Below are 14,955 nucleotides of genomic sequence, written 5' to 3'. Positions count from 1 at the left end.
AGGTTGGATCTTTACAATCTAAAATGGAATTAAACTAGACTTGATCTTCACTTGAATTCTCCACTTTAAGTCCTCCAATTGGTCTTGGATCTCTAATGACTTTGGCACTCTGAGAATGGTTCAATTTGTGCTCATTGGGATTGATCCTGCACTCAAATAAGATCTACAACTAAAGACAATTAAACAAATTAGTGAACAAAAATTATTTGTGTTTGGAATCATCAAAACAAGAAGGAAATGACAAGGGTGGCAACCATTGGGCTCACAAAGATCACCTACAAGAGGCCCAGACGTAGAGGCTCACCACTCCACAGAATGGTGACTCTGCTGGGGATATTAATGCATGACTACAAGTAGTACATTTTGATTGTTTTAATGAAATTGAGGTACTGGTGCTGACTTATGATTGTAAGTTTTAGCACTGTTAGTAAGTCTCGTAGCTAAAAATCTGGTGTTAAAACTTACAATCGTAAGTTATAAATAGAACACAAAAAATAAAAACCCGGGAGGAATGCCTCTATTTCAAGGTTACAGGGTAGATCGAAGGATCTCAGTGTTGTCACTTCTCTGTAGTCAGTGAAACAGAGACATTCCCTAACTTACAATATGGGATTATCATTAGTGTTATAACATACAAGGGGCTACGATTGTAAGCCTGGGAAGAAATAAAGGCTGCTGAATAAAGAAAAATGAGAGAAAATGGGAAAAATCTAGAGAACTTATTATCTGCATTTGGTAAACTTATTTGCCATGGATACATTTCCCTATTTTAAGGAACGCTGCAAACCTATTCAACCATAGAATTATTTTACCATGCTATATTATTTTCCATAGATCAGAACACCCCTTTAGGGTTAGAAAACAGAGAAAATTTTCAAATATGGGGAAAAAGATAATTCATGTAAAACTAATTAACGAAAGTAGGAAAACTAATTTTACATAGAAAAGCAATATAACTATGTACAATTTCAGCGTCTAAACAGTCCTTTTGTCTTCCATTTGGATTGTCTACCATTTTTTAAGAATCTGTTTATAAAGGTCACCAATCGGATGGTTAGGATTGCCTATCATTGTAAAAAAATCTTGTACCACTACATGGACAGTCCTGATCATGCGATTCCCATATCATTAAGTCATATCAAAAATTATTTTCTTATAAACAATGGCTGCTGATATTGGCACTACCATGTTTTGATATTTGCACAAACTCACCTTGTCTTTTCCTTCTTAATTTGCTTATGAGAGTTCATTGGAAATTGTAATAACCATTGACAGCTGGTTAAACAATAAAAGACAAGGTGACCTAGTGCAATTATAAAAACATGGTAGTGGAAGTATCAGCGACCTTAACAGAAGGGACATTTCTGTAGATGGCAAATGATAAATTCACCCCTTTTTTTACATGGGACAGCCACCTGCAGCGTACATGGTAACCGGGCCCGTTGAACCCCTCTCATAAAAGTACATCAGCCCCTCTTCAGTCGTGGATACACTAGAGGTCTCTAGCCCAAGTAATGAAAAGGGGCAGATATATATATGACTTCGCATTCCAAAGAACTCTCATAAACAAATTAAGAAGGAAAAGACGTGGTAACAACCTTTGTTTATAATTTATAAGAATATAGTTTTGGGAAATGATAAATTTGCCCCCCTTTTTTCCATGGGACAGCCTCATGTACGTGTCCCAGCCTCATGTACGTAGTAATCGCCTAATCGGGCCTGTTGATCCCTTCTCCCATAAAGTAGATCTCGTAGATACACTAGATGTGGCTGTCCTGAGTAATTAAAAGGGGCAGATGTATCACTTCCCTTTCCAAAGAACTCTCATAAGCAAATTAAGAACAAAATGACAAGGAGATTTTGTGCAAATATCAAAACATGGTAGTGCCAATAACAGCAACCTTTGTTTGTAAGAAAATAGTTTGGGAAATGATAAATTCACCCCCTTTTTTTACATCGAACAGCCCCCTACGGTCTATGTGGCAATCAGGCCCGTTGAACCCTTCTCCCGATTAAACAAGATCCCTTTAAATAGAAGTATAGAACTTACTTATTAGGGTTTTTGAAGTTTTCTAGGTTTCTCTTCTCTTCCACCCAAAAGCAGCGGAAATGGTGAAGGGGCGGCAAGGAGAGCGAGTCAGGTCTGAAATCTCTCCCATGTCTCTAATCCCTTGTTTTCATCCATTTCTTCTTCTGTATTCTCAGCCTGTCTCATCTTTTCCTCCTCCTTTCTGCAGATTATACGTCCGCGGAACAGTTCTCGGTTATAAGAGGTAAGATTTCTCCCGACTAAACCCTCAACCTGTGATTTTGTTAAGTTCTCTCATGTTTCTTTTCTTGATTTGTTTTCTATGTTTTTGAGGTATTAGGTCAAAATCAAACCAGTATCCAAACACGTCCTTAATCCAGATCGAGGGAGTGAACACAAAGGAGGAAGTTGCCTGGTACTGCGGAAAGCGAATGGCGTATATCTACAAGGCGAAGGTGAAGAAGAATGGGACCCACTATCGTACCATCTGGGGAAAGGTAACGAGGCCGCACGGGAACAGCGGCGTCATCCGATCGAAGTTCAAGTCGAATTTGCCCCCCAAGTCCATGGTAATTCCTTTTGAGATTTTAGATTGTCTCATTTCATTTTATTTGTGTTTCTGCTTTTATGGTTTTTTTGTTGGGTTTGTGCAGGGGGCGAAGGTTAGGGTTTTCATGTACCCAAGCAACATATGAGGTATTCTTGTTTTTTAACAAAGAAAAAAAGCCATTTCAAAAAAATATGAGGTATTCTTGTTATTTTATTTTGTTGATGTTCTCTTATTAGTGATTTTGTTGTCAATTGTCATATTAACTAAGTCTTCTATAGGTTCATTTCTGTTTCATGCTGTTATTGTGTTTGAGTGCTTCTAAGAAAATAGGACATGAAAAGTTTTGAATTTTTTTATTTGGACTGTTTTGTTTTCTTGAGTCTGCATTTGACTGTTCATTCGATTTCAATGTGGTTGATTGAATATATATGGCTACTGATTCTTGTTACTTGCAATGGTTATCTCGTAATAGATAGAGGTTTTAACATATGGCTTTAGAGAATATCAGTTCTAGAGATTATGTAGGTTTTTGATCTTATAATGTGGATGGAGTGATTAGGAAGCCATAAATCTGAGTTTTGAAGACCAGCTAGTCAGCTAGATTTCTTCAGCTTTTCTTGACGCTAATGTATTGAAATAAAATGAGTCAGGGAATGCTTGAAATTTCTATTCTCTTGTATGTTTTTTTCATTCCATCTTATTCGTTACTTGTCTATCTCATCTTTATTTCTTCTTGATTGTAATTATTATGGTTTGCTTGGGAAGATTTACGGAAATGTTAAACATGTATTTCTCCTTTTTCTCCCAGAAGAGAAAATTACTATACTGTTTTCTTAAAAAATGGTAGATTGGGCTTATTAAGTTATTAGTATCAGATGTGGAATCTGTGATGTGAGTTGTAAATTTCGTTTCGGTTCGGTAAATTTCGTTCCATTTCGGTCAATTTCGTTCAAAGGAAAAAATAGTAAAAAATATGAGAAAAGTCCTAAAAAATCAGAAATTGATAGAAAGAGATAAAAACAAGAAAATGAATCAAAATATGTAAAACACGAAATTTTCTTGCACAAGTCTGAGTGATATATAAAAAAACGTAAAAAAAGGAAATACATGATCATCTCTCTCAAGTCACATGTCTTAATTCATAACCCGGATGATCATACTTAATGTTTTCGTCGTCGCCGCCGCCGCCGCCACCACCACCACCACCACCACCACCACCACCAGTAGGAGGAACATCTTCTTCAAAAGGTTTGTCATCGTCGTTGGCCCCAACCATAGTAGATGCTTAAAGATTTTCCTAACCAATATCTTCTGACGTGAAACTGACATCTTCATCTTCCGCAACCCAATCCACCATAACATCCAGATGACCTATACTCAAAGGGTCGCTAGTGGTGGTAGATTTCCTCATCAAGTCCCTGAAAACATTAAGATTAATATTTAAAGTTTAAAGTTATGAGGTGAGAGTTGAACACATTAAATTAAGTCGTATACCTTTGTCAGAACTTGAGGTTTTAATGAGCAAACACTAGGTCATTCAACCTATTTCTCTTTGCGGAGTGGATGTGTTCGAAGGTGCACCAGTTCCTTTCACATCTAGTCGTACTATAGGTTTGACTGAGGATTCTGATGGTAAAACTCTGTAATTCCTCCATGCCACCTCCGGACTGATTCCACCATGAAACCGTAAAGTAACTAATAACCAATCATTTATTTGTTGAGAAATTGAAAGTTAAAATGAAATAAACTTAATTAAACCAACAAATCAAATATACCTAATCCTAACTTCGATCGGTCGCGGATTGCAAGCTTTATTCCAAACATACTGGTAGCCTCTCGGTAAATCTCAATTTGATTGCTGATGAGGTTCTATGTAGCTTCATCAGGTAATAATCGAGTGACACATTCTAACAAGCCTCAGTGATTTCACTATGCTTGGAGAAGGTTGGAATAAAAAAGAGTAGGGTTAAGAAAGTATCCTATTGGATGGAGGGGACTGTGGAGTTGTCTATCTTATCTTTGGTCGATAATCCTCCAGATGGGCATATAATCTGATTTTTTCTAAAATCTTTCCTTGATGCTCTCTTTGGCACTCTCCATAGACTTATATAGGTAACCTATCGTCGGTTTGTCTTGTCGATCTACCAAATATATCACTTTTACTAAAGGCTTGCTGACTTTTAAAATTTACATGCTATTGTTTCAAAAAGATTTGTACAACACAGTACTAACTACCTCTTTATTCAATGAGTTTTGGGCAAACCTACTAGTACTATACTCGTCAGGCACGAACATTTGTTGAAGTGCTTTCCGATTCAACACCCGACTTTATATGTTTATGAAATTTGTAGCAAATCTGATCCAAGCAGGACGAAACAATTCCCTCCCACCTGTGAACTTCTTCCTCATCAAATTCAAGAGGTTTCTGTGGTTGTAGATAAACTTTGTAATTGTTCAAGCCCTTTCAATTGTGCTTGCTATGTGAGGAAATACACTTGGATTGCTCAAGTGCTCCAAGATTAAATCTAAGCAATGGGCTGCACACGGAGTCCACAAGAATGTATCATCTTTTGCTTCTAAGTTTTTTCAGGCAGCTTTGTAACTTGGCTCACTATCAGTTACAAACTGCACTGCATTTTTTTGATTAACTTCTGCGATAATCCCATCAAAGATATTGAATAATTCATCAGCATTCTTCACTATGCCAGATGCATCAACGGATTTTAGGAATATTAATCATTTAGGGCAATACACCAAAAAGTTGATTAGGGAATGTTATTTGGTGTCTGTCCATCCATCGGCCATAATGCTATAGCCAGTGGGTCTCCATGACATCTTAATCTCCTCCAAGTAGCTGCTCACTTCATCCATTGTATTCTTTAAAATGGTCCCCCTTAAATCATGATAAGTAGGTGCCTTATAACCCGAACTCACGCCATTCATAGCATTGAAAATAGGTTGCCAAAAAGGAGAATTGGTAACATTGAAATGGAGGTTGACATCATAGCAAAGGATGCTAGCCGCCATGTTTGCCCTATCTATGATTTATTTCGTTGCCAAAGCACTTTAATGCTTGGCTGGACTCTGGGGGTTGTTCGTGGTTCAAAAAAAATTCTGATCCCCTCTGTGATTCCCTTCTTCTTCTTTGACGTGGAGGAAGACATTGACACTGGAACAATGACTCGGCGAAAGAGAAAGGAAGTTGTTGTAGAACAAAGTGGTATAAAGAGGAAGAAGAAGGGAATCACAAGTGGTATCGGGATTTTTTTTGCCCCACGAACAACCCCCGGAGCCCAGCCAAGCATTAAAAGTTCTTTGGCATCAAAATAAACCATAGATAGGGCAAACATGGCAGCTGACATGCTTTGCTATGATGCCAACCTCCATTTCAATGTTGCCAATTCTCCTTTTTGGCAACCTATTTTGAATGCTATGAATGGCGTGAGTTCGGGTTATAAGGCACCTAATTATCATGATTTAAGGGGGACCATTTTAAAGAATACAGTGGATGAAGTGAGCAGCTACTTGGAGGAGATTAAGATGTCATGGAGACCCACTGGCTATAGCATTATGGCTGATGGATGGACAGACACCAAATAACATTCTCTAATCAACTTTTTGGTGTATTGCCCTAAATGAGTAATATTCCTAAAATCCGTTGATGCATCTGGCATAGTAAAGAATGCCAATAAATTATTCAATATCTTTGATCGGATTGTCGCAGAAGTTAATCCATATTCAATATCTTTGATCGGATTGTCGCAGAAGTTAATCCATAAAATGTAGTGCAGTTTGTAACTGACTGTGAGCCAAGTTATAAAGCTGCCGGGACACGATTAGAAGCAAAATATGGTACATTCTTTTGGATGCCTTGTGCATCCCATTGCTTAGATCTAATCTTGGAGCACTTGAGCAAACCGAGCGTATTTCTTCACATAGCAAGCACAATTAAGAGGGCTTGAACGATTATAAAGTTTATCTACAACCACAGATGCCTCTTGAATTTGATGAGAAAGAAGTTCACAGGTGGGAGGGAATTGTGACTAGTGTTGTCCAACAGAGGCCTCTTGGATCAGATTTGCTACAAATTTCATAAGCATACAAAGTCTAGTGTTAAATCGGAAAGCACTTCAACAAATGTTCGTGTCTGGCGAGTATAGTACTAATAGGTTTGTCCAACACTCATTGAATGAAGAGGTAGGTAGTACTGTGTTGGACAAATCTTTTTGGGACAATTGCAAGTACATTTTAAACATTAGCGAGCTTTTAGTAAGGCTGCTACATTTGGTAGATCAGCAGGAGAAACCGGCGATGGGTTACTTATATGAGGCCATGGATAGGGCCGAAGAGAACATCAAGGAGAGGTTGAAGAAAAAAACAGATTATATGCCCATCTGGAGGGTTATCGACCAAAGATGTGGTAGACAAATCGACAGTCTCCTCTATGCAGTAGGATACTTTCTTAACCTCACTCTCTTTTTTACTCCAACCTTCTCCAGGCATAGTGAAGTCATCAAACGCTTGTTGGAATGCATCACTCGATTGGTACTTGATGAAGCTACACAGAACCTCATCAGCAATCAAATTGAGACTTATAAAGAGACTACATGTATGTTTAGAATAAAGCTTGCAATCCACAACCGATCGAAGTTGGGACCAGGTATATTTGATTTGTTGGTTTAATTAAGTTTATTTCATTTTAACTTTCAGTTTCTCAACAAATAAATGCTTTGCTATTAGTTACTTTACAGTTGCATGGTGGAATCAGTTTGGAGGTGACGTGGAGGAATTTCAGAGCTTTGCTATCAAAATCCTCAGTCAGTGCGACTGGATGTGAAAGGAACTAGAGCATCTTCGAACACTTGCACTCCACAAAGAGACACAGGTTGGAGCACCAAAGATTGAATGACCCGGGGTTTGTTCATTACAACCTCAAGTTATGTTTTCAACTTAAGTTATGTTTTCAACTCTCACCTCAAAACTTTAAACTTTAAGTTCAGTTTAAACTTAAACATTAAAATGAATGTTTTTAGGGACTTGATGAGGAAATCTTCCACTACTAGCGCGACCCTTTGAGCATAGATCATCTGGATGTTATGATGGATTGGGTTGCTGAAGCTGAAGATCTTAGTTTCACGCCGGATGATATTGGTTGGAAATTTTTTGTAGCACCTACTATAGTTGGGGCCAACAAGGATGACATATTTTTTGAAGACGTTCCTCCTACTATTGGTGGTGGCGGCGGCGACGACGATATTGAATATGATCATCCGGGTTATGAATGATGCCCTTGAGACATGTGACTTGAGAGATGATATCATGTATTTCCTTTTTTATGCTTTTCTATTTATTGTAAGAAAATTTCATGTTTAAGTAATAAAAATGCCTTTTGTTTTACATATTTTGATTCATTTACTTGTTTTTTTATCCCTTTTTATGAATTTCTGATTTTTTGGGAATTTTCTCATATTTTTTACTATTTTTTTCCTTCGACCGAAAAGTCTGGATCGAAATTGATCGAAATGGAACGAAATTTCAGTTTCGGTGGCCAAAATGAAATGGCCACCAAAAGAAAATTTACAAGTAATGTTTTTTCTATTATGGAATCGATATCAGGGACAAAATTTGCATTTCCATCATAAGACTGTTTCTCGAGTTTCTAATTCATGCATATAGGGAAATGGTATCTGCACTTGTTTTAATAATGTCATTCCTCACTTAGCATTTTCGGGAATTATAAGCAACATTTAACCACTAATTGGAAAAGCGAAATTCAAAGAGCAGCGCGATTATTGAAGCTGAAACGAGGGTGCCGGGATGTCAGTCCCTGTATATAATATGCAAACTTCTTTATTGTCACCAATAACTTATTTTCTAGTGTGCAGTCCCTAGTTGTAGATGTGGCTTATGTCTCAATTGGACCCATCACTAGCTAAATCATAGTTGCCAGAGTGGGAAAGTGAGTGCGGGAGGTGGAAGAAGTGAGGGCTTTAAAAAAGAGAAAAAGCAAGTGAAGAACTCTAAAGAACGTAAGGAGGAAATAAGGGGAAGCATACTTGAAAGTCAACATGAGGCATGTAATAATCATATTTGTGTTTGGGTGCTTATAAGAAAATAGGACATGAAAATGTTCGAAATTTTTATTTGGACCGTTCATTGGTGGTTGATTGAATATTTATGGTCATTGATTCTTGCTACTTGCAATGGTTATCTCGTGATAGATAGGGGTTTTAACATATGGTTTTAGGAATATCAGTTCAGGAGATTAGATAGGGTTTTGATCTTATATTGTGGATGGAGTGATTAAGAAGCCATAAATTTGAGTTTTGAAGACCAGCTAGTCAGCTAGATTTCTTCAGCTTTTCTTGATGCTATTGTATTGAAATAAAATGAGTCAGGGAATGCTTCAAATTTCTATTCTCTTGTATGTTTTTTTTCATTCCATCTTATATTTTTTCGTTACTTGTCTATCTTTCTTCTTGAAAGAAAGAAGAAATAAAGATGTGAAATCTTTGATGTGAAATCGTTGATGGTAGTTGTAAATTTCGGTGAAATCGTTGATGGCAGTTGTAAATTTTGGTTTACTGTTTTTCTTTAAAAAATGGTAAATTGGGCTTATTAGTATCAGATATGAAATCTTTGATGTCAGTTGTAAATTTCGGTAAATTTCGTTCCATTTTGGTCAATTTCGTTCGAAACTTTTTGGTCGAAGGAAAAATAGTAAAAAGAACGAGAAAAATCCTAAAAATCAGAAATTGATAGAAAGAGATAAAATAGAAATAAATGAATTAAAATACGTAAAACAAAAGGCATTTTTATTACTTAAACACAAAATTTTCTTCCACAAGTGCAAGTGATACATAGAATAGCATAAAAAAAGTAAATAAATGATATCATCTCTCTCAAGTCACATGTCTCAGGAGCATTATTCATAACCCGGATGATCATACTCAATGTCGTCTTCGTTGTCACCGCCACCACAAGTAGGAGGAACATCTTCTTCAAAGGCATGTCATCGTCGTTGGCTACAACTATGGTAGGCGCTTCAAGATTTTCCCAACCAATATCTTCCGGCGTGAAACTAACATATTCATCTTCCGCAACCGAATCAATTATAACATCCAGATGATCTATATACTCAAAGGGTCGCTAGTGGTGGAAGATTTCCTCATCAAGTCCCTGAAAACATTAATATTAATGTTTAAGTTATAACTTAAGTTTAAAATTATGAGGTGAGTTGAAAACATTAAATTAAGTTGTATACCTTTGCCGAAACTTGAGGTTGTAATGGACAAACACCAGGTCATTCAATCTCTGTTGCTCCAACATGTTTCTCTTTGCGGAGCGCATGTGATCGAAGGTGCTCTAATTCCTTTCACATTCAGTCGCACTACAGATCTAACAAAGGATTCTGATGGCAAAGCTCTGTAATTCTTCCACGTCACCTCCGAACTTATTCCACCATGCAACTGTAAAGTAACTAATAGCCAAGCATTTATTTGATGAGAAACTGAAAGTTAAAATGAAATAAACTTAATTAAACCAGCAAATCAATTATACCTGGTCCCAACTTCGAACGGTTGTGGATTGCAAGCTTTATTCCAAACATATAGGTAGCCTCTCGATAAGTCTCAATTTGATTGCTGATGAAGTCCTGTGTAGCTTCATCAAGTACTAATTGAGTGATGTATTTCAACAAGCTTTTGGTGACTTCATTATACTTAGAGAAGGTCAGAGTAAAAAAGAGAACATGGTTAAAAAAATATCCTGTTGTATGGAGGGGACTGTGGAGTTGTCTATCCCATTTTTGGTCGGTAACCCTCCAGATGGGCATATAATCTGATTTTTTCTTCAACCTCTCCTTGATGTTCTCTTTGGCCTTATCCATAGCCTCAACTAGGTAACCCATATGAGGAAGACAGACACTAGAACAATGATTCGGCGAAAGGGAAATGAAGTTGTTGTAGAACCAAGTGGTACAAAGAGGAAGAAGAAGGGAATCACAGGGGGGATCAGGAATGTTTTACACCACGAACAACCTCCGGAGCCCAGCCAAGCATTAAAAGTGCTTTGGCAACCAAATAAACTATAGATTTGGCAAACATGGTGGGTGGCATGCTTTGCTATGATGCCAACCTCCCTTTCAATGTTGCCAATTCACCTTTCTAGCATCCTATGTTCGATGCTGTAAATGCCGTGGGTTCGGGTTATAAGGCATCTGCTTATCATGATTTAAGGGGGACCATTTTAAAGAATACCGTGGATGAAGTAAGTAGCTACTTGGAGGATATTAAGATGTCATGGAGATCCACTGGCAGTAGCATTATGGCCGATGGATGGACAGACACCAAACAAAGTTCCCTAATCAACTTTTTGGTGTACTGCCCTAAAGAAGTAATATTCCTAAAATCCGTTGATGGATCTGGCATAGGGAAGAATGCTAATGAATTATTCAATATTTTTGATGGGATTGTCGCAGAAGTTAATCCAAAAAATGTAGTACAGTTTGTAACTGACAGTGAGCCAAGTTATAAAGCTGTCGGAAAAAGATCAGAAGCAAAATATGATACATTCTTTTGGACTCCGTGTGCAGCTCATTGCTTAGATCTAATCTTAGAGCACTTGAGCAACCCGGGTGTATTTCCTCACATAACACGTACAATTGAGAGAGCGCGAACGATTAAAAAGTTTATTTACAACAACAGAGTCCTCTTGAATTTGATGAGCATGAATTTCACAGGTGGGAGGGTATTGTGTCATCCTGCTTGGACTAGATTTGCTACAAATTTCATAAGTATACAGAGTTTGGTTTTGAATCGGAAAGTACTTCAACAAATGTTCGTGTTTGACGAGTATAGTACTAGTAGGTTTGTCCAACACTCGTTGAGTAAAGAGGTAGTTAGTACTGTGTTGGACAAATCTTTTTGGGACATTTGCAAGTATATTTTAAACGTCAACGAGCCTTTAGTAAGAGTGCTACGTTTGGTAGATCGGCAGGACAAACCGGCGATAGGTTACCTATATGAGGCTATGGATAGGGCCAAAGAGAACATCAAGGAGTGATTGAAGAAAAAATCAGATTATATGTCCATCTGGAGGGTTATCGGCTAAAGATGGGATAGACAACTCCACAATTCCCTCCATGCAGCAGGATACTTTCTTAACCTTACTATCTTTTTTACTCCAACCTTCTCCAAGCATAGTGAAGTCACCAAAGGCTTGTTGGAATGCGTTATTCGATTAGTACCTGATGAAGCTACACATGACCTCATCAACAATCAAATTGAGACTTATCGAGAGGCTACCGGTATGTTTGGAATAAAGCTTGGGACCATGTATATTTGATTTGTTTGTTTAGTTTATTTCATTTCAACTTTCAGTTTCTCAACAAATAAATGCTTGGCTAAGGTTACTTTACAGTGTTGCATGGTGGAATCCGTTCGGAGTTGACATGGAGGAATTATAGAGCTTTGCCATTAGAATCCTTAGTCACACATGTAGTGCGACTGGATGTGAAAGGAACTGGAGCACCTTCGAACACATCCATTCCGCAAAGAGAAACAGGTTGGAGCACCGGAGATTGAATTACCTGGTGTTTGTCTATTACAACCTCAAGTTTCGACAAAGGTATACAACTTAATTTAATGTTATCAACTCTCACCTCATAACTTTAAACTTTAAGTCATGTTTAAACTTAAACACTAATATGAAAGTTTTCGGGGACTTAATGAGGAAATCTTCCACCAATAGTGACCCTTTGAGTATAGATCATCTGGATGTTATGATGGATTGGGTTGCGAAAAATGAAGATGTTAGTTCACGTCGGAAGATATTGGTTGGGACAATCTTGAACCACCTACTATGGATGGAGCCAACGACGATGACATACCTTTTGAAGAAGATGTTCCTACTGGTGGCGGCGGCGACGACGACGACGACGAAGACATTGAGTATGATCATCCGGGTTATGAATGATGCTCTTCAGACATGTGACTTGAGAGAGATGATTTTATGTATTTCCTTTTTAATGCTTTTCTATGTATCACTTGCACTTGTGCCAGAAAATTTCGTGTTTAGTAATAAAAATGCCTTTTGTTTTACATATTTTGATTCATTTACTTGTAAACATGTGTGCAGATCTCTTTCTATCAATTTCTGATTTTTTGGGATTTTTCTCATATTTTTTTACTATTCTTTTCCCTCGATTGAAAAGTTTCAACTGAAATGTAACGAAATTTATCGAAACGAAATTTATAACTAAGGTTTTTTCTATTATGGAACCGATATCAGGGACAAAATTTGCATGTCCATCAGAAGACTGTTTCTCGAGTTTATGATTCATGCATAGGGAAATGGTATCTGCAGTTGTGTTAATAATGTCATTCCTCACTTAGCTTTTTTGGGAATTATAAGCAACATTTAACCACTAAGGGCCCGTTTGGATACCTCATATTTTGTATTTGGATTTGGATTTGAGTTTTGAATACCAATTGAATAGATCCGTCAACTCATGTTGAGAGAGGCAGACAGGGAAGGGGGTACTTCCTACTGGAGGGGAGAGTTTGAGGAGCAATGAGGGTGAAGGAAACTACCAGATCTATGGATTTCCAATTACTTATTTTGCACACATATTTGGAAATCTGATTTTTTTCACTGTGAGTTGCTGAATTGGAAATCCAAGAATTTGATTTGGATCCAAATTACAATGCAAAATGGGCTGCAAATGTGAGAAACCCAAATCAAAATCTTCTCAGCATCCAAACGGGCCCTAATTGGAAAAGTGAAATTCAAAGAGCAGCATGATTATTGAAACTGAAACGAGGGTGCCGGGATGTCAGATCCCTGTATATAATGTGCAAACTTCTTTATTGTCATCGATAGCTTATTTTTCTAGTGTGCATTCCCTAGCTGTACATGTGGCACATGTCTCAATTGGGACCCATCACTGGTTAGATCATAGTTGCCAGAGTGGGAAGTGGAAGAAGGAAGTGAGGGCTTTAAAAAAGAGAAAGCAAGAAGCGAAAAACTCTAAAGAACGTAAAGAGGAAATAAACGGAAGCATAATTTTTGTCAACGTGAGGCATTTAATAATCATATTTGGGAGCGAACAAATAGCGTATAGAAAGAGTATAGAAACAATATAGAAAGAGTAGGATTATATTAGGTTAGGGATTAGAAATTTTAGGGATTTATAGTTTCACATGTATTCATGTAGATTTAATTTTAAGATTTTGGAAAAAGATTCACAAAAGCTTCATCTGAAACTTAAGATGGGTATTTAAGCTGTAAATAGCATCCATTTTTTAAATACGCTCCTTACTCATTTTCAAAAGGAGAACTCTGTTTTAGAACAAAATAATCACCTAAATAGGAAGTGTGTTCTTAATTAAAAGGAAACTCCAGGAGTAAGATTGTGGGAAACACATTGTGGGAAGCACGCTTCTCCTAAATTTGGGAAACGAGATGAACTTAGTTTCCGAAAGAAACTTCCCATCCAACTAGGAAGTTTCCGGTAACTATGGGCTGGACAACATCTGGATGGCTCATGTCCTGGAGTTCTAGCCACTTGGACAATGCTTCCATCCAATTGATGGCGTGGATGTGTTCAATTCATATGTTGGACCAGATTTAGTAAACATGTGTTTTGACTGAGTTTCTTTAATGGCAATATGTCTGAATTTAGTTTCTTGTTTTTCTTGTTTCTCACGTCTCATGTTTGTTTTTGCAGTGGGCGGTACATGTAGAAGCGGACAAGCTAAGCTTTAGCGAGTTAAGAGGGTTTTGGATTTTGCATTTTTGTTTTGCTTCATGGTTAAAAGGTCTTTTATACTATTGCAGAGAAACTAATTTTCTATTTTGCACTGCTGCTTTTCTATTGATAGAATGGAAATGGAACATTTATTATAATGATTCTTACTAGTTATTATGGATTCCGTTCCACCTTTTTGTTTGGTAAGCTTCATATTTGGTGCCTCATTTGATTGATTTATAGTACATGTTTTTAATGGACCTTTGTTACACTTGATGATTCTATAGTTCAATATAGCATTAGCCTAATGATATTCTTCATACTATATTGAACTTATTTCTTTTCAATTTTCATGCCTACGTTGTGTAATAAATTTTTATTTGTGGCTTTAAAATTTATTAATTTCTATGTGAATGATCTGCTCCGTCCATCAATTTAGTCTCCCAGAGTCTTACATGTTACTATTTGTAGATATAGCTTCACCGTGCAAAAATGGCAACACAGACACATTAGAATTCAGACAATCTGTCTTTCCGTTGAGTATCTCAATAATTCCATTGCAATTACTTCGAACAATTTTTTTCTAGAAAGAGCATGAGCATAAGGTTTCTATATTATGTGATGATG

General features: G+C 37.2%; 1 protein-coding gene across 2 annotated transcripts; it reads left to right on the top strand.

Annotated features, from left to right (window-relative positions):
* The first annotated feature begins 2,020 nt into the window (after positions 1 to 2,020).
* On the top strand, positions 2,021 to 14,517 carry LOC143856278 (large ribosomal subunit protein eL33w-like). Of its 2 annotated transcripts, none has more exons than XR_013238149.1 (5): positions 2,021 to 2,141; positions 2,238 to 2,273; positions 2,370 to 2,598; positions 2,683 to 2,775; positions 14,308 to 14,517. XR_013238149.1 is itself a non-coding variant. In XM_077366456.1 (5 exons), exons 1-4 carry the CDS (start codon positions 2,110 to 2,112, stop codon positions 2,722 to 2,724), a joined length of 339 nt encoding a protein of 112 aa, XP_077222571.1. In that variant the 5' UTR covers positions 2,021 to 2,109; the 3' UTR covers position 2,725; positions 14,308 to 14,517. The 2 variants fall into 2 exon arrangements, 1 of the variants encoding a protein (XP_077222571.1); XM_077366456.1 differs by having other exon boundaries at positions 2,683 to 2,725.
* The last annotated feature ends 438 nt before the right edge of the window (positions 14,518 to 14,955 follow it).

The sequence above is a fragment of the Tasmannia lanceolata genome, unplaced genomic scaffold, assembly GCF_043159265.1.
Source record: "Tasmannia lanceolata isolate RefF3 unplaced genomic scaffold, GAP_Taslan_0.1 ptg000023l, whole genome shotgun sequence".
NCBI classification, from domain to species: Eukaryota; Viridiplantae; Streptophyta; class Magnoliopsida; order Canellales; family Winteraceae; genus Tasmannia; species Tasmannia lanceolata.
Note: the sequence above shows the minus strand (reverse complement) of the source record. Positions and strands in the feature narration are given on the sequence as shown.